Source organism: Magnolia sinica, chromosome 9 (assembly GCF_029962835.1).
Source record: "Magnolia sinica isolate HGM2019 chromosome 9, MsV1, whole genome shotgun sequence".
Lineage (NCBI taxonomy): Eukaryota > Viridiplantae > Streptophyta > Magnoliopsida > Magnoliales > Magnoliaceae > Magnolia > Magnolia sinica.
In genome coordinates this window covers 12,393,474-12,413,753 of record NC_080581.1, presented here as the reverse complement: position 1 = coordinate 12,413,753, position 20,280 = coordinate 12,393,474, and the positions used below count along the sequence as shown (strand labels likewise).

The window sequence follows — 20,280 nt, the reverse complement described above, 5'->3', positions numbered from 1 at the left end:
GTTATAATTTGTTTTCTTTAGGAGGATGATCGCCCTGCTACCCCAGTGGTCTGATCTCCTCCCTTCTGTTTGCTGTTTTCCTTCTCTCTTTTTAATGAAGAATCTGTTACCTCTCAAAAATAAATAAATAAATAAAATATTACTCTCTGTGGCCCCCATTAACAAACCAATGATCCCTTGACAGGCGAACAAGGAGAAGATTTCATTTGGACATCTCGAGGTCCATGAGCTCGCGGCCTTCATCCTCAACTCTGCTGGCCACTATGAAGCAATCAACCGGAACTGTTCAAACTACTACCTATCTGCAGAATCAGTTGCCCTTTTCACAGAACACAGTCCCAGTAGACCCAGTTACATAATCGGGCAGATTGTGCACATAGAACGGAGGACCGTCAGGGCTCCAGCACCCATCCGGTCCAATCAAGGTGATCAAGTGAATCTGCTGAGTGCCTCCAATGTGGGTGGCAGCCGCTTGGGTCCTGTGCCAGGCCCCACGTCGAACCCGTACGATCTGCCCATCGGATGTGAATATTTCGTCGTAACAGTAGCAATGCTACCTGACACCATTCATTCCCCAGCTTCCTGATCCTGCTGTGGGCAGACATGATGGAAGAATCTCAACTGTACATATATAAATAGACTTTGGTGGAGTTAACTTTCTTTGTACAGCTAATCTTAACTCTTCAGTTTCTTTTGTATATGAACCCATCCTTATGTAATTAGATGTGAATATCATCCATCAGCTCTGTAGATGGTTTGTGGGGCCCACCACCACTCATCAATGGTTCAAAGGAGAGATTCTCCCAAGTCACTTGATATCTATACAGACTGCTGTTTTTTGGTTATGGCAACTCTTTCATGTGTTTGACATTCAGGTACATGCTCGTTTCGACATCCATGAAATCCATGGAATTTCAGGAAATGAATCAATTAGTATGCATGGTTTATGCCTTCTCTTCCGCAGATTGTGATTGGCAATGATCCTGGCGCTGATTGGGTGGAGAAGCTTCCCAACGGGATATCAGCATGCATCGAAATGCTCTTTTGACGCTCAGGTATGTGCTCACGCTCAGGTATGTGCTCGTTTGGATATTCATGAAACCCATGTTGGTTTGTATTTTGTGTTCAAATGAGGGTAAGGTTGTGTTCTGGATCTGGTCCATGTTTGGGGGCCATAGGAATTTCATGAAATAAATGCCTTCCCATCTCCAGATTGATTGGGCATGAATCGGGCGCCGCCCTTAACAATAGGGTCGTGAAATTCCCTGCCTGGATTTTTGGGCAGGTGTAGTTTGCTTGAAAAAAAATCAGATGTTGAGGTGCATATTTTCAAAACCAAATGTAGCTGATGAGATTGGTATGCTTCTCCGTTGATTTCCACCGTCTGATTGTTGGTGGGCGGATGCCCAAATATCATACTGATGGTAAGTTTATAATAATTGTCTATTAATACAACCTGTTTTCAGACTGTTGATACAATGGTCCACCGACGGTTGTGAGAACTCTCTCAATAGTGAAGTTTTGGGCTGCCTTGGCCACTCATCGAAGTGATATTTGAGATGTTAATAGGGATTTGTATGGCTGGGATGGGGCCGGTGTGGGGGCATCTTTATCCATACCTGCTAATGGGTATTGCACCTATACTCATGTTGGGCCTAAAATGCATTTTGGTTGAATGCCTGTCTTGTTGTTCTTATGATATGATTTGAAAGTTTCGAAAGTTTAGGAAATAAAAATAAAATCCCCACAGAAAAGATTAAGCCATTTTGGTTGCCACTTAAAAATGATTTCATCTCATTTTTTATTTTTTATTTACTTAACAGTAAAGATTAGGTCATGTTTGAGAAATGCTCCAGTTCTCTCGGAAGGTTGCAATGCTCCTAGTTGCATTGGGTCACTTGCACAGTCCAATCAATTGATCTGAACTGTCCATTATGTCCAGAACAGATTTTATGTGATACCAGGCAAAAATAACACTGATTGGAAGATCCAACAGGACGTGAATTGGTGTTATGACTACTACACAATAACACCCACCTGAAGTAGGTGTGGAGGGGGAAGCAATGGAAGCGAGAGACTGACGACGAAGGCTGGAATAAGGTGCAACCCGCCGTCCGTCCTCTCACCCCCACTCCCTCTTCATTGCATACATACCCTTCCGATTCACTTCTGCAGACCTAAGGCCCTCCTTCGCAAGATTTGGGGCCTCTCCGATATCTTCATCCCTAAAATCCCGAATGCCTCTAGAAATAGAGGATTCGGTTTTGTTAGGTATGTCCGGAAGGAAGATGCTATAGCGGCTATGGCTAAGATGCAAAGAATTTCTCTGGGAGGGCGAAACCTTCTCATCCAGCAAGCCGGCAACAACCTACCCAAACCATCCAATCCCCCATCCACCTCACCCCCAGAACCAGCTGGCAACCACTCCACCCATCTACCCGTCGCAGGAAGCATCCCCAAATAGCTCCACCCTGCAGATTCCTCCCTCGATCTCAGTGGCTGGGAGAAGACGGCTAGCATCGGCCCTCATTGGGGTGACCTCATCTCCCTCTTGCTCCATCATCCAGCTTATTGATGCCCTAAGACTCTCTTGATATGGCGCTTCGAAGGATGATGTGACCAGAGTTTTGAGCCAAAACTTCCTTTTCACCTTTCAGTCCAGGCAGGAAGCCCTCGCTTTCCTGTATGACTCTTCTCTTCATCAATCCACGGGTCTCAGCTCAATATCACCTTGGGTGCCATCAGCTGTCTCCACCAACAATGGCATCTGGATCCGCATCCAGGGTATACCCATTCACATGTGGTGCAGATAGACATTCGAGCAGATTGCCGGTTTCTATGGAGTTGTGGTGGAATGCAACCAATTATCCCTAACCTCAGCCTTCCTCATGTTTGCCCGAGTAAAGATCATCTCCAACCTAGGCCCCATTACCTCGATCCTGGATCTCGAAGTTGACGACCTTTCCTTTCCGATCATCACCACCTTCGAGCACCCACATCTGGCCCAAGGCGTCAATCTTCCAACCAGCCATCCAACCCCACCCCAGCTGACAGAAGACTCCCTTGTTTATCAACCAATCCAGGACAGACCAAGCCCACCAGCTGTTTGACCTAATGCCACATCCAGCCAGGACAGAATATGCCCTCCAACTGCCCGATTCAATGCCTCCGCTAGCCAGGATAGAACATGCCCTCCAACTACTCGTTGCAATGCCTCACCCAACCTGGCTAGAGAAACCCAAGCCCTGCCCATGCTCCCAGGCCATCCAATCATCCAAGCAACCCAAGCTCGCTCACTCACTCACTATACATAACCAGTCCACCCATATTCATCCTACTCCTAACAACCAACACCTGCTTCCAACCACAACCACCCCCCCTTCAAGCCCCTCCCCAGACCCCTGCCAATCAAAGCGACCCCATAGATCTCACCCTGGCCCATTACTCCTTCACCATCCTCCCAGCCAACCCAACCCACCTAATAGCTAATTCACAACCCTATCCTTCCCTTCAGCCTCCTCCATCCTCACCCCCTGCTCACCCCTTAACCCAAACTGATGCCCCTAGCAAGGCACCAATAGCCCCACATGCCACCCGATCACCCAACTCCATTACTCCGCATCTTCCTCTTGACCCCATGATCCCACATCCCTCCACCATTCTCCCAGATACAACAATGTTGCCAACGCACATCTCCCCATTCTCCATATCCCAGCCCCTCCACACTCTAAGGCCCAACCCACGCAAACCACTTCAATCTCCCTCTGCTGCCACCTCGCCAGCAGGGCTGGACGATCACAACTCCCAGCTAGACCCCTACCATAGCTCGATCCTCCAACCGACTCAACATCATCTTTTAGCTGAGGCTGGCTCGTCCCAGCCCTTGGAGATAGCTGCTTAGACCTTCAGGACTATAGACAATAGGATGGACAATCAAGGGAGGTGGAGCTGGCCCTGCAATCTGAACATTTTCTCTCTAGCCAAAAACTCATAATTAGATGAAGAGAATTCCCTCTCAGAATACGTCTCCGACTCTCAGCCTAAATCCCCTGCCTCTCCTGTCCCAACTTGCAATGCCGATGGAGAGCTTGAACTTTGGGTGGACATCAGTGGGCTCCCAAACCAACATTCCCGTGCTCCTTCCTCGACGCCAGCACACATCCGCTCAGCCATCAAGAAAAAAAAAGGAGTCAATCAAGCGAAGTTTCAATCTAGCAAAATCAGAAAAAGGGCCACTGCTAAGGGAGGTGAAGTCAATGCCCAGCATCCTTTCATGGAATGTGCGTGGTGCTGGCAACGACCCTTCGGCACCTCAGAAGACTAGTTCGCGTCCAGAAGATAGCCATCCTATTGCTGCAGGAGCCCATGGTACACCCCAGTAAAAGGGCTGAAGTTGCGGCTAAGCTGGGCTACCATCAGTCCATAATTGAAGATTCAACTGGTGGGAAGATCTGGATTCTATCCAGCCCCCCTTTCAACCTACAGACAATCGCAGCCTCGAACTAGAGTGTCACCCTCCGCTTGTCTATTGAAGACCGCGATTAGCCCATCACCATTACAGTTGTATATGCTGCTTGCAATAGATAAGAGAGAACCCAACTATGGGACGATATCACCTCCACATGCAACTCCCATCAAGGGCCGTGGCTGGTTTGCGGTGACTTCAACACTACCACTTGCGCAGATGAGAGAATCGGCAGCCACTCTCCAAACATCAGAAGCATGGAGTAATTCAAGGCAGCCATTGAGGACGCTGGTCTGATAGATGCCGGGTTCACTGGATCAAGATTCACTTAATTGGTGCAATAATAGATCGGGACAGAACCATCGATTGGCCAGGCTCGACAAAATGTTGTTCAACTCTACCTGGCTCCAAGCATTCCCAAACAGCAAAGTCGAACACCTACCTCGGGTATTCCCGAATCACTCCCCTTTGCTCCTCACCCTTGAAGTCTTAGCAGGTTACAGTCCCAGGCCCTTTAAATTCCAGAATACGTGGATTCATCATGATAGCTTTCGCTCCCTAGTTCACGATGCATGGCAGTTAGATGTTCAGGTCATGCTAATGGTTAAGTTGTTTTTAAAATTGAAAAGGTTAAAGTCGACCTTGAGAGCTTGGAACTCCCAAGTCTTTGGGAATGCCTTCTAGAATGTTAAGGTAGCAGAAGACGGAGTCACGGTTGCTGAAGCCCAGCTCCTCTATTCTAAATCAGAGGATGACAGGATCAACTTGAATTGAGCTCAAGCATCCCTCAAGCAGGCCCTCCTTCTAGAAGAGATTTTCTGAAAACAGAAATCCAGAATATCTTGGCTTAAGGAGGGAGATCGAAACACCCATTTCTTCCATGCTTCAGTCCTTGACAGGAGGAGGTCAGCTATAAAATCCATCCAACTTCCCTTAGGCTCCACCTTCTCCTTGGACAATGAGATTGGTGTGGAGGCAGTCAGATTCTATGAAGATCTCTTCAAGTCCAAGGCCAACCACCCTCCCCTCAGCCTTCTTGAAAACATCCCCACCCTTGTTTCCCATCATACGAATGAGGCCCTCCTGCGCCCACCCAGCTTGGATGAAGTAAAAGAGGCCATCTTTGCAATCCCAGCCAACAGCGCGCCTAGCCTGGACGGCTTCACGGGCCTTTTCTTCTCCTCTTATTAGGATATTGTCCAGGGCGACATTTTTCATACTGCCTTGGAATTCTTCCAGGGAGGCACCATACCGAGATCCTTTCGATGATCGTCACTTTTCCTCATTCCCAAAAAGAAAAACGCGTCCACCTTTCCAGATTATCGTCTCATCAGCTTATGCAATTGCATCCACAAGATCCTATACAAAAATCTAGCAACCAGGCTGTCCAAGATCCTCCCCTCCATCATATCCGAAGAACAAAGCGTCTTCGTCAAGAACCGATCCATTGTTGAAAGCATTTCCATAGCTTCGGAAATGGCTAGCGATATCGACCATAGAGCTCATGGTCGCAATATCATTATAAAACTGGACATGAAAAAGTCCTATGATTGGATGGAGTGACCCTTCATTTGCGCCGTCCTCCTTAAATTTGGCTTTCATCTGTCTTGGATTCAGCTGGCTAGGCAATGTTGGGAAGGATGCTAGTTCTCCATCATCATCAATGGGAAGCCTCATAATTTCTTTCCATCATCAAGGGGCCTCCGCCAAGGAGACCCACTTTCACCGGCCATCTTTATTATTGCGGTGGAGGTCCTCAGCCGAGGCCTCAAATCCATCTTTCAGTCGGGGAGATGCCTCCCATATAACCTTCCAAGAAGCTGCCCCATCATATCTCATATTCTCTTTGCTGATGACACCATTATTTTCTTGAATGGAAGGCTCTCTTCGATCTGTTCGTTGCTAGCATTCATGAAGTCCTATGAAAATGCGTTGGGACAGAAAGTTAACTCCTTCAAGAGCAACTTCGTACTTCCTAAGAGAGCTCCTCTCAATAGAGCTAGGCAAATAAAAAGAATAACTGATTTTCAGCAATCCTCCTTCCCTATTACATATCTTGGCGTCCCTTTGCTTAAAGGGAGGATCCGATATCGCCACATGTTGTCCCTCATTCAAAAAATCGAATAGAGAATCGCCGGATGGAAGACTAAACTCCTCAATCAGGCCACAAAGATAGTTCTCATTCAACACGTCCTTGCTAGCATGCCCATGCATATCCTTTCCTCAGTCAACATCCCAATAAGAGCCATCCAGCACATTGAAAAATCCATGGCTTTTTTCATCTGGGGATCCAAACAACACCACTAGGTCAGCTGGAAAGCGATTTGCTACCCAACCTCAGAGGGAGGTCTAGGGATCCGTCGAATGCGTGACACCATGCAAGCATTCTGTTGCAAGATGGCTTGACACCTCATCCAGGGAAAATCCCAATGTGTCAGGCTTATTTCAGTGAAGTATCTTTGGTTGCCTACCCTTTCATTCCACCTTGGCAGGAGCAGCGGTTCTAGCCTTTGGAAAGATGTTAACAACAATTTACATTTTTGCATCCACTACTCCAAATGGTTGATTGGCTCCGGGATCGTTAAGTTTTGGTTCCAAAACTGGATAGGGAAGGGCCTTCTTTTAGGTGTGGCCACCTCTCCTCTGCAGCCTCCTCTTAGAGACATGCTTGTCTCCGAATTCTGGGATCCATCTAGTACCTGGAACCTCACCTAAGCAGCGAACCTCCTGCCCCCTCAGGCCATCCAAGCTATCACGGAATGCAGTATAGTGTTCATAGACAGAGAGGATAAGCTCAGCTGGAACCTCTCCCTGGACGACAAATTCTCTCTCAAATCAACATGGGCCAACCTCCGCTCATCACGGCCTAAACAAAGATGGGCAATCTGGGCCTGGAACCAGTACATTCTTCCTAAGATTGCCGTTTTCTACTGGAAGGTAATGTATATGGCAATTCTTGTTGATGCGGCTATCCAACGCGTTGGGATTAGTCTTGCCTCCAAATGTTCCTGCTGTGATCACCTCACCTCTCTCGGCATCAATCCCTCCATCCGACCTCCTCTCCGGTAGACTGCAACCGCCAGCCTACAACCCAACATTCCAAACACCCTAGCCTCTACGTCTCATCCCCAGCAAACCCGCCCTTTTCTTCCTTGGAATGCAGCACCTGACTCCCCATCCAGCATTCTCCCTGCTCAGCAAATAGCTGTTGATCTGCGCCAATCCCCCCCATCTCCTTCCTAGCATCTAGGGCCCAACTCCTTCTCATCTCCCATCTGTACAACCAGTCCAAGCAGGCAACCATGTTGGCCTCCCCTCTCGACCGCGGCCAGTGGCCCCCTCCCCAACATCAGCCATCCATCCAACCCCACTCAACCTCAAGCATCAACCACTGCCCAGCAAGAGCCTCACCCAGCCCCTCCCCATGGTCCAAATAACCTTCAGCCTCCACCCCTCCTCAGTAGCAGCTAGGGGTGCACACGGGTCGATTCGGTCCGATTTTGGGGTGAAACCGGAACCGAACCGTTCCTAACGGTTCTGCAAATATTGGAACCGGAACCGGACAGTTAGCACCCTAGAACCGAACCAGAATCGGATCGTGAAGAACGGTTTGGTCCCGGATCGGATCCACGGTTCTAGGCTTTTAAAAATCTAGCCCAGTTGTTGATTTAAAAAAAAAGAAACAAAAAAGAAGATGAAATAGAAGAAAAAGAATAATTTTTTGGGCCACATTAGTACTCTAGGTCATACGATCAGTTGTCTAATAATATTTACTTTGTATCCTCTTCTATAAGTCGATGTGTTGATTTTCATATAAAATGATCAACATGGCATTGCCAAGATTTTTTACGGATAGGATTTTTAATGTATACGAAATGTTGGCACAAAAACATGGATGCATCATAACTCATGATACACAGCTACTGTATAGCCTGTATCTGATCATTTCTCGCATCACAAATTCCGGCCAACAGGATCATTCATAAAACTCCTTTCTACTTCAGACAAACACTCTGTGGATTATAACCATCTACGTACAAACATACTACTTCCATGGATGCTGCCCATAATTCCACAAATCTAGTTGTTCAAATACGGGGCCCACGTATATTGGTCATAACCCTAAAATCACCGTACCTATCAACAAGATGATCGAGAAAAACCCTATAAAGAGAAAAGGAAAGAATCAAAACCTAGAAAGAAAAGGGCGTGGACTTAGGCAACTTAGGGTTTTTTTTTTTTTTTTTTTAAAATACATCAGATTGACGATTTGGATCCACGGTTCCTGTCATGGATCGGTTCTACGGTTCGGATCAACGGTTCGGTTCTACAGGACCCTAAACCGGAACTGATTCGTAATCAACGGTTTTCAAAATTTGGGAACCGGAACCGGACCGTTAGCACCCTGGAACCGGACCGATCCAACGGTTCCGGTCCGATTACACGGTTCCAACGATTAAATGTGCATCCCTAGCAGCAGCCACTCCCACTAGCTCCACCCATTCAAACCCCATCTTGGGTCCCAACCTACACAACCCCCAGCCCAACTTGCCAACCCCCCCACCCCCCCTTGCTCTCTTCCAACCCCAATATCTCTTCACCCATCAATAATGCTATCTTCAGCTCTTAGTCTCATGCCGAAGATATTCACCACATCTTCTCCCACAACAAGATTGCGTCCGCGGTCTGGACCCACTTCACCACCCTCTTCCAAATGCCTCTCAGCCAAAACCAGTCTATTCACGCTATAATTCACCAGTGGTCCTCAGCTGCCTCGACGTCTTCACTGCGTTGACTTCTCATTGGTTTGGCCCCAGCTATCATTGTATGGGAAATCTGGATTGGCAAGAACGGAGCTAGATTTGACAACATTAAGGCCAACGCCATCATCATCAAAATATCCAACCAGCTCATTAAGATAGGTTCGCTCCTTCCTGATATTGACCACTCAAGATGGCAAGAGCTAGTCCTCAGAGGCTCTCGAGTGACTCCTTCTACTCCTTCCTTTTCCATGATGGCCTCTATTGTCAAGTGGGTCAAGCCTCCTGAGAATTTGATCAAGTTGAACGTTGATGGCTCTGCCAAGAGCAACCTTGGAGCAGGGGGTAGGGGAGGCTTGTGTCGCGACCACCGAGGTAATATGATCTTCGCCTTCAACAACCAGTTTGGTCAGGTTTCCAACATGGTGGTAGAAGCCCGTGCCATGGCTGACGGCATCCATCTGTGCAAAGTCATGGGGTTGTCTTCCATTATTGTTGAAACAGACTCCCGTACTCTATTCGATGCGGCCTCATCCTCCTCCTCTTCTTGTGGCTGAAACCTCTGGTACCTCTTTGGTTACATACACCAGCAATCCCAGCCCCTGAACCTTCGCTATTCCCATATGCTCCATGAAGGCAACTCTGTGGCATACGGTCTTACTAACCTGGCCAGCAGTGGCTCCTCTGATAGACTGTATCTCAGGCCATCAGATCTTCCCTATCTCATTAGAGGCAACCTCGTCTTGGACAAAGCTGGTATGGGCCGTGTTAGACATCGTAAAATCAAGAAAGGAGTGGGTAAATCACTCCTTCCCGTCCACCCAACCCCTCTCTACCTCCTTTTCATCTGATCCCGCTGACGAGACTACCCTCCTTGCCGGCGGCTTCTCTCTTCTTCTCTAGCTTTGTATTTGATTTGGGTATATGATAGTCGGGGCCGATTGTGTTTTCCTGTCATCTGTGGCCCGTCCGAAAGTAAGGATGTACATTGTCTCATCAATACAAATATACAGAGATTTGAAAAAAAGAAAAAGAAAAAGAAAAAGAAAAAAAGATAGGACGTGGATTGCCTGTACCCCCGGTGTAGGAAGTTCCTGTAGTTGGAAGCTGTGTGGGGCACACATATGCTTGTGTAAACAATTTTGACCGTCCATATTAAAGGTTAGTAATCAGATGGTTATGATTGTCACATCAGTTCGGAAGAATTTATATTCTAACCCATGAAATGTGTTGTGAATCTAATGGACGGTCTAGATTACCCTCAAAGTGTCCCAATACAACTAGGAGCACTATATAGTGCTCTGTGAGAACTGGACCATTTCTGATTATTTTATTAGAGTAGAGATTTTGGTAAGCCATTATCAATTTGGCTGTCCATCATGTGGACCCACTTACTATTTACCATGACTCAAAGAACAACATCCGTTGGATGATGTTTCTATCCACTCATCAATGCCAATGGGCTTGGATTGTCTTTTGCAAGCCTTTAATTTCAACGGTCAAGATCATTAAAACAGAGTTCCAGTTGACTATTTGATCCATCTATTTGTTAGGGATCATGGATGGTTTGAAAATGCAAAAGAGGCCGGATTGGATCATCCTATCAGTGTGATTTTTGATGGACGGTTCAGGTTGATCGGTTGAACTGATGGAAAGTGGGCCAGGGCAAAAGAGCCCAATGGGCAAGCCTGGCCCAATGTTATATCCACTCCGTCCATTCGTTTCGTCAGGGAGACCCAAAACAGATGTGGGCCATACCATAGAAACAGTGAGCTGGAGACACCCATGAAACCTTTTGTGGCCTACCGTGATGTTTAGATGCCATCCGAACCGTTCATAAGGTGATTCCCATCCGGATGAACAGAAAACACGAATATCACCATGATCCAAAACTGCAAAGACTTCAACGGTTGACGTTCAATCCTCACTCGTGTGGCCCACTTGAATTTTGGATCTCCCTCACGTTTGGCCTCTCGTCCTAAAATGAGCGGATGAAATGGATGCACCAAGTGGATATAACACAAACATCGTGGTGGGCCCACAGAGCTTTGGGTTACAGGGGAGCCGTGTAACCCTTTTCAACTGTACACGTCATTCGTACACGTGTGATACGTCTTACTTGAAATAAAACTTCAAATCATGGGCCCATCCCAAAAGTCAGACTGAATGTACAAACGGTGGATATCTAATGAATAGTTCATATAGATCAATGGTCCAGATTCAACAAGCAAAATACATATTAATCAGTGGTCAAGATGGCTTGATCAAACTGATATCGGTCCATGACGCGGGCATCAATACTAGGAAGGTTTAGATGTATGCCACGTGTCCATATGAATGGCTCTCGACTGTCAACAAAGCCCCCTTCCTACGGACGCGTATTGCCAGCGAAAGCGTCGCATGAACTTCCTGCAACAGGAAGCTAGGTGGGGTCCACTGTCATGTTAGTAAGAAATCCACTCCCTCCATCTGTTTTGCAGATCCTAACATGGGCCAATGAATGAAGCAGATCTAAAGCTTAAGTGGGCCACACGGCCAGAAAAAGTGGGTAAAGAATGCTAACCGTTGAAACCTCCCTGGGTCCACCGTGATGTTTATATGCCATCTATACCGTTCATAAGGACATTCCTACTGGAATGAACCAAAAACCACAAAAATATTAGCCTGATCCAAAACTTCTGTGGCCCAACGAATGTATCAACGGTGGATGTTCAGTCCTCACTTTTTTCCTATCGTGCGGCCCACTTGAATTTTGGATCTACCTTATTTTTTTGACCCATATCCTACATAATCTCATAAAACAGATGGACGGGTTGGATATTTCACAAACATCACGGTGGGCCCCACTTAGCGTCCTGTAGCCGTACTCGGATTAGGTAGTGATACCTCCATTACTACGCTCCGTACTTGTCGATGTGGGAAAAATTACTGTGGACCTCACCATGATATGTTTGTTTTATCCATGACGTTCATCCATTATTTCAAATCATTTTAGGGCATGATGCAAAAAATGAGGTAGATCTAAATCTCAATAGACTACACCATGAGATATAGTGGTAATAGAACGTCCACCGTTAAAACCGTATGGGGCCACAAAAGTTTTGGATCAAACTGATATTTGTTTTTTCCCTTCATCCATGTCTTTGTGACCTAATCAATATAGGTTGGATGGCAAATAAACATAACGGTAGGACTTAGGAAGTTTTTAATGATGAATGTTTAGTTACCGCTATTTTTTGTAATGTGGTCCACTTGAGATTTGCTTCTACCTAATTTTTGGTACTACTACCTAAAATGATATGAAAAAATGGATGGACGGAGTGGATAAGATAAATACATCATGGTGGGTCCTACCGGTATTTTCCGGCACCGACCAGTACCGCGCTCGGTACTAGAGGGTCACTTCAGAAGCCGAGTCCGTCGCGGGAAGTTCCTAGTGATTCGCGACTCCGTCCTACCAGGAAGCGGATTGCGTATTAACTCACTGCCTTAAACTATGTGGGGTCCACCGTGATTTATATATTTTATCCACTCCGTCCATCCATTTTACCAGAAAATTTTAGGGCTTGATCCCAAAATTGAAAATATCCGGAGCTAAGTGGACCACACCACAAGAGAAAGTGTGAATTTAACTTCTACCGTTGAAAATTTCTTAGGGACCACAGAAGTTTTGGATCAAGCTGGTATTTGTAATCTTGTGAACAGGTTGGATGAAAAATAAACATCACTGTCGGAACTAAGAAGGTTTCAACGGTGGAAATCATTATTCTCCTGTGGTGTGGTCCACTTGAGCTTTGGTACGCTTCAATTTGGGCACAATACATAAAATAATCTGGAAAATGGATGGACGGTGTGGATGAATCACATACCTTAACGGTGGGCCCAAAACCGTTCTGAGTAACTCCATACGCAATCCGATTTCTTCCTACCTACGTCTGCAGCCGGGCGGCCGTTGTGCACCGGACGCGGATTTTGAAAGCCTTTGCGGGGAGTTCCTGCCTGTGATGCTAGGTGGGGCCTACATTGATATTTTTGAGAAATCCACACCGTCCATCCTTTTTTACGAGCTCATTTTAGGAGTAAAAAAAATTTACGGATCAAAAACTCAATTGGGCCACACAAGGGGAAACAGTGGAGATTGAATGACCAAAGTTGAAATATTCGTATGGCAACAGAAGTTTTGTATCAGGCTAATATTTTCATGTTTTCACTTCATCCCAGTATTACTGACCTTATAAACGGTTTGGATGTCATATAAACATCAAGGTGGAGCCCAGGAAGGTTTCAACGGTAGCCATTTCCTTTCTCACTTTTTCCTTTCGAGTGGCCCACTTTCTTATTGTATAAGCCTAAAATTTCTTCAAACACCATAAAATGACTCCTAAAAACTGATGGACGGAATAGATTTATTAAAAACATCACGGTGGGCCCCACCTAACATCCCAGCGCAGGAACTTCCTGCGAAAGCCTTTCCCATGAAATCCGCCTCCATGTAAACCAGTCCTTCGCGCCAAAATCACAATCTCTCCTTCCAACTTGAAAAGAATCTCTCTCTCGCTCTCCAAATCCTCTACACATCTACAAAATCTCCGAAGAAATAGAAATCTTGGAATTTCTCTTCTTCTATCACTACAGGTAAGAACACCTCGAAATCTCTCGAATTTTTTGAATTTCTTTCGTTTACGATCCTTGCTATGGAATCTATAGATATGATAGAAAAACCCAACTTCAAATCCACCGTTTATTTCATCTCTTTATTTTTGAATTTTGCTCCATATAATCATCATCCGCACCGTTATCTTGTTAGAATCTTTTGAATTCTTGATAATCAATGGAATGGTTCATGACCCATTTGAGTCCCCACCCCCACAAGTGGGGCCCACTTCTCATGATCAGGACCATTGATCAGATGGGCCCCACTCTAGTACATTCTCAGGGCCTGGTGTTCAATCTAGCGAAAAAAAAAAACCAGAAATTGCTTCTTGGGGCCCACCAGATTTGTATTTTGCTCATGTTATGTTAAAAATTCTATGATTTATGTGTAAGAATCTTCTAAAATTCATATGCATTGCATTATCCACCGTTGATTTCAGATCTTGCCGATTTGATTTTCAAGTCCTGTAATCAACATTCTGAAATCCAAATTGTGTTTGGGCTTGCCAAGGGACCCGTAGCCGGCACATGGCAATCGGCACGTGTGTGCAATTTCAAACCGTTCAATAGGCGGGACCCACTGTCTGGATTCCCGCCAAAAAATTGGGCTGTGGAAAGCTGATATGGTATGTGGGCCATGGGTCCCTTGTAAACCAACATTAATGGCGCGTTTGGATGTGCCGTTGAATCAAATTGCAATTTGAGTTTGTAATTCAATTCGCTTGTGTATCCAAACACGGTCTAAACCTTTGATCATGAAAATCCAATGCAAGTTAAGATCTAACAGCCATCCTCTCTGCTTTTCTCTATGATTCTTGCAATATCAGCATCTTCCAGACTTCAGAGAGATTGGGCTAGTAAATATGTAAGCTGAAAATTCAGAATGAGTGATCCAACAGAGGCTGTCGATTCCGGCCTACAGGATAACAGACCGCCTGAATTTGGCAGTCGGCTGAATGGAGCCGAACCATGTTCTAGTCGATCAGTAATAGACCGATGGGCCTCACAAGATGGTACGACTACGGTCCCCAATTCTCTTCGTGCCCCACCGTCTTTGTTCCATAGAGGCAATGCCATGATGAACGATTCTGCGAATCATGGAGCGGCCCCACATAATGATGCTAGAGCAGGACCTGTTCCTCGGATGATCATACCTGAAATTCTACGATCTCGCTCACATCCATTGCCTACTCGGTTCATACCGAGTCATGTTCAATCCAATGAATTTGGAGTTAATACACCTACGGCATTTCTATCCAATAATCATAGCGGGCCAAAGTCGAATGCAATCCAGTTTCATCACCCACATGGCCCGCCGACTACTAGGAGCCTATTCCACCAAAACCAATCTGCCGAGGGCGTCGTGGCCCACTCAATCCAATCCAATGGCCTCAGTAGGCCGCAGTTTCGCTCCGGAGCTCCGATACAAGAACTTGGAGGTAATTCAGCTGCGGGGATTCCCTCCAACAGTCAGACTAGAAGCATGATGCATAGTAACAATGGGAGGATGAACCCCGCCCAATTGAATATGTTGCGCCATCTTCACAGCAAGCACATTCGTGCAAAAGCCATGGCTAGCGGCACCGTCGGAGCTGGTTCGAACCCATCTAATATCTTCCAAACACCACAAGCTTCAACACAAAATCAGATGTTGGGGCCTAGCGATGAGATTCTTGGATGCAACAGAGTCGACGGAGGATCTGTAGATCTGGATGAATTAGAGCTTATTGAACCGGACCCAGAAGGTAATCTGTTAATACTGAGAGATCCTGGTCACAGTGCTGCTGCTTCGAGCTTTGAAGTGTCTGATACTGAGCAAGCAGAGCAAGTGGGCCACTCGGAGATGGCATCGGCACTCAATGCTATCAGAGATTTTCTCAATGAATTGCCTCGAATCCAACGGCACCAAGGTTATCTGCATAATGTCATGGGCCCAGATGATGAACTGTTTAGTCCTACTGCTTCAAGTGAGTCCCGTAGCATCCAAGCTGCATCGATCGATAATGGGAATGTCGAGCAGGCGGGCCTGTCCATTGCAAATCAGGTGCCTGGAATCACTTCTTATTTGTGCGGCGAATCAACTCTCATCCGAGCACTTGAAGGTAATCAATTCAATCGTGGCCGCCCAAATGATCAGCTGTTCTCATCGAACGGTTGCCATAGCTGCGAAATTGGTGCAAGTTCTACAGCTGTCACGGAATTTAAAAGAACCCCAACAGAGAGTTGCTTGGAACCGACCATTATGGGGGCCACCGGCAGCGTTGTGGCCCATGATCAATCTGGTATATCACGGATGCTCTTAGCCTTTGCTTTGCAGAGTGCTATTTATTATTATTATTATTATTATTATTATTATTATTATTATTATAATTATTATTATTTTTGTGTTAGCTGGTTAGCACACCCCACTGTCAGTTCACACTCACTGTTAGCCACCCCCACTAGGGATCGATACCAAGACCTCAGTGTTGAAACGAGGTATCTTTCACTCAATCTACCACTTTGCAGAATGCTATGATTCGATAGAATGTGACATCACTTGCTTCCGAGCCTGTAGTATTTCTTGTTTTCATCGATGTTATCGGTGCGGATGTTTCAACTGTGGATGAGGTCCACCTGAAGATCACATGGGTCAGATGATCTTAGGCATTGATGAAGGTCTTTCAAAGATCTAGAAAGAACAGAGAAAATCCAGCCATTGTTGAAGTATCAGATGGAAAAAAAAGAAAAAAGACCTTTGATATCATTAGTTTGGATCATCTGATCACTGTGATTTTTGGTTAAAATCAAATGGAGGTGACCAAATAGGGGCTAGCTGTTGGATCAAATGGCCATGAGGCCCTCTTGATCCTAGCCGTTCATGGTGGAGATCCTAGTTAATCTCGCTTCTAATTTGTTTTCTTTTTGTATCATTATTATTAACATTATTTATTCTCAAAGTGGGGTTTGAACTGTTAACAATCGAGATTTAGTGGATGAACATTTCACAAATGAGATAAATCGAGAAAATCACCTACAGTCAGGAAGAGCACTCTTCCATTGCGATTCCAAGTGTCACAACCCTCTTCTCATTTGGGTAATGATCATGGTCTCGATTGTAGAAAATTTCATCGCCCTGCTCTGTTCGTAACTAAGGACTAGACGTTAATTCGAATTACATCCGTTTCAGATCGATCTTGATATACACATGTAAATCAATTTGAAATTTGATCATCGTTGTGAACTAAAATGGGTGCCACCCCACTTTGGTCATTTCTTTCAGATTGAATTGGATTAATGTAATTTATTTCCATTTAGCATCCAAACACACCCTTTAATACACTGTTCGGATGATTTTCTTACTTAACCAGAATCAATTTCATATCTAGAGAATTTAAAAGTGTTTTTATAGCTGTTAGCTCCCTTGTGGTTGCGTTTGGATGTACCAATGAACGTTACTGTTTTTATTCTCTCAAATTCTTCTATCTTTTATGATACAAGACCCATTTTATTATTGAGACCCATATTACTATTGAGAATACAGGTTCTTTTGCCTGCGGATGCTTTCTTAGATGTGTGAGCATGTGGTGTCTTTGTTGCCCTTCTTTCAAGTTGTGTTTGGATACTCAAATAGAACGAATCGCAATAACTAAATTCAGTCAAGGGGTTAGCTGCGCTCCTAGTATATCATTAGACTCAACCTTTTCAAGGTGTGCTTGGATGCTCAAATAAAACGAATCCCAATAATTAAATTAACTCAAAGAGAAACTTACTATCATGACGTTAGTCCCTCATACATCATTAGACTTGACCATTTCCATTTACTCTTTGTTAATCGACTTACTGCGATTCAATTCAATTGAGCTTCCAAACACGCCCTCAATCTCATACTCTAAATTGCTTATAATGCTTATATCAAAACAGGCATTCAAATACAATGGCACTTGCAAATCCAAACAGAACTCTTTTATTCTTTTTTTTCAGTGTAATGCCTTTCAATGTCCGGTTGCAGGAAAACCCAATTCCTTGGATGAGGATCTAACCATCCAACCTGCTAAAGATCTTCAAATCCAAGCTAATAAGAGCGGGCCAACAACATCTTCTGCGGAAAATCCCAATTCAGTAAATGAGAATGGAGCTACTCCAAAGACTAGGAAGAGAAAACCGCGTCAGCTAGCTCCTGCAAGAATTCCTCCAATTCTCCGCAAAGGTCAGACACTGTTTGGAATTTACATTACTAATTAAAAAAAAAAAAAAAAAATCTATGTTCATGTCAGTTAGTCTGCATTTGGATGCAAAACTGAGTCGAATAGTGAAAATTAAGTTGAATAAAAAAGAAAAAAATGACCAAACAGCAATCAAATTTCTTACCATTAATAGCCTCTTTACTGAATTAAATTATTGCGAATTGGTTCAATAGTGCATCCAAACGCGGGCTAGCTTTTTAGGCCAAACGAAGCGTAGTTGTGAGATTGGCAATGTTTTGACATTGGTTGCAGTTAACACAAGATCAGCAAACAAGGGCCAGTGTTCTCAATCTGGTAAACAACTGGTGGAACCGTCTCAAACGGCCCCACCTCAGCGTTGTGTCGATGGGTCCACCAATGTTTTGACATTGGTTGCAGCTAACCCAAGATCGGTAAACAAGGGCCAGTGTGCTCAATCTGCTAAACTGGTCGAACCGTCTCAAACGGCCCCACCTCAGCTTTGCGTCGGCAGGCCCACCAGATCCTCAGACCATACTCATGGCCCTCAGAAATGGGGAGGTATGTTGAAAGCTTCTCCCTCATGATTCAATCATCAGCATTAATGTTATGGAGCATGATAGGAGAAACAGGGCAGGAACCGTTACGGTGTGGATTATACATGACCATATATGCGATCCCCACAACTGTTGGATTTAAGCAATCAAATCATTATCTTTTAAATCCGACGGCTTTCGCATACTTAGATTCGTGATTTTTACTAGGAAAGTTTTGAGTAGGCTATTACCAGTAAGAGTATTCACACCATTCAACCCATTCATCAGATGGGTAACATCCAAAAACCCGTAGCATCCAACATGATCCAAAGAGAAGGTGGGCCATAACAAAAGGACAGAGATTGGAGGGAATGCCCACACTTGAATTCCACAGCAGCCCACCTGAGTTGAAAAACAGCCTGAATAATGTCCTGACTGGCCTTGATTATATATAAACAACATGGCGTCTGTTGCCCATATGAGTTTTGGAGTGGGATGATTTTGTGGGGTCCGGGTTTTCTGAGGCAACGCATCTAATGAATAGGTTTGGAAGCTTGTGTACCAATGGCCACTCGAACCCATGACCATAGTGTTGAAATGCACTCAGTTTTACCGTTGAGCCATGAGTTGGATCCCAAGTACGGCCCTATTTACTTGCAAATTTATTTATTTTTTTTAGTTCCAGACTGACATCCAGCCTCCTCTCATCATGGCCAAAGGGAGCTGCCAGGCGTGCTGGGGGGATCTGAGCTCCACTTCAGTGGGGCCCAGCGAACCTGTTCGAGTCCTGCCATGCAACCATGCCTTTCACAAGCAATGCTTGATTTTTATGACTACTGCAGAATGGACTGGCGATCACCCTCCGTGCGCAAAGTGTGCCAACAGCAAGCCTGGGCGTGATCATGGACCATGAGATTTTTTATACTTTGTACAGCTTATATGTATTTAAATGCACCTTATTGGTCAATGACTTCACTTCTTCTTATCTTCATATCTTCATATCTTAAAGGTGCATTTGGATGCTTTGTCGAAATGAGTTATAATATCTTGACATAGAGGATTTATAATGCTGGGTAACCCACTAAAATTATTCTTTACATTTTATGAACTGAATTTATTTTGATTCAATTCGATGGAGCATCCAAACACACCTAACAAGACAACATTGAGGGTGATGAACATTTTATTAAATCAGACAATAATCAGACATGTTTATGCAATTGCACTCGTCCATCTTAATTTTACCAGTGAATTTAGTCATTTAATGGCTCTCTCTCTCTCTCTCTCTCTCTCTCTCTCCTTTTACATTTTTTTTTTTTTAATTATCTATTTTCTTCATGATTGATATTTATATGATGGTAGATGTCTAAAACACAAACAAAATATGAGTCCGGATCCTCTGTTTGTCAAAAGCACGATATTCCTGCTTTTTTCCTCATTTGCTGAATAGCGATTGGTACATCTCAATCACTGATGCAATTACACAATCACGCGGTCCAATTAGATTGCAACAACCACCAAGAGGATCGGCATTCACAAAATATACACACTCAATAGGAGGCATGCGCCATATGATCACGTCTTCAACTATGTGCCAGGTGGATCCAGGGAAATAAGAAAAAGTGGGGGGAGAGGTTGGACAAAACCCTTTAATCAGACCCACCCCACTGGGATTTAGGGAC

The 20,280-nt window shown here is 44.9% G+C and overlaps 2 protein-coding genes across 2 annotated transcripts in view; both read left to right on the top strand.

The window, feature by feature from the left end:
* Positions 1 to 845, top strand: part of LOC131256917 (autophagy-related protein 11) — a 32,194-nt gene extending 31,349 nt beyond the window's left edge. Inside the window, exon 5 of the mRNA XM_058258020.1 lies at positions 185 to 845. Within this exon, the coding sequence (XP_058114003.1) occupies positions 185 to 586 (402 nt within the window). The 3' untranslated portion in view covers positions 587 to 845. The remainder of the gene's footprint in view (positions 1 to 184) is intronic.
* Positions 846 to 14,761: 13,916 nt separating this feature from the next.
* On the top strand, positions 14,762 to 19,858 carry LOC131254873 (uncharacterized). The gene is made up of 4 exons (XM_058255574.1): positions 14,762 to 16,160; positions 17,870 to 18,067; positions 18,357 to 18,623; positions 19,278 to 19,858. The coding sequence occupies exons 1-4, from the start codon at positions 14,762 to 14,764 to the stop codon at positions 19,286 to 19,288; spliced, it is 1,875 nt and encodes a 624-aa protein (XP_058111557.1). The 3' UTR covers positions 19,289 to 19,858.
* Positions 19,859 to 20,280: the final 422 nt, after the last annotated feature.

What these genes read in the sequence shown, in the direction of transcription:
- LOC131254873 (XM_058255574.1), top strand. Translation starts at nt 14,762, where the DNA reads ATGAGTGATCCAACAGAGGCTGTCGATTCCGGCCTACAGGATAACAGA. An exon ending in TGTGGCCCATGATCAATCTG is followed by an intron (nt 16,161 to 17,869) that starts GTATATCACGGA and finishes GTCCGGTTGCAG; the next exon opens with GAAAACCCAATTCCTTGGAT. An exon ending in TCCTCCAATTCTCCGCAAAG is followed by an intron (nt 18,068 to 18,356) that starts GTCAGACACTGT and finishes CATTGGTTGCAG; the next exon opens with TTAACACAAGATCAGCAAAC.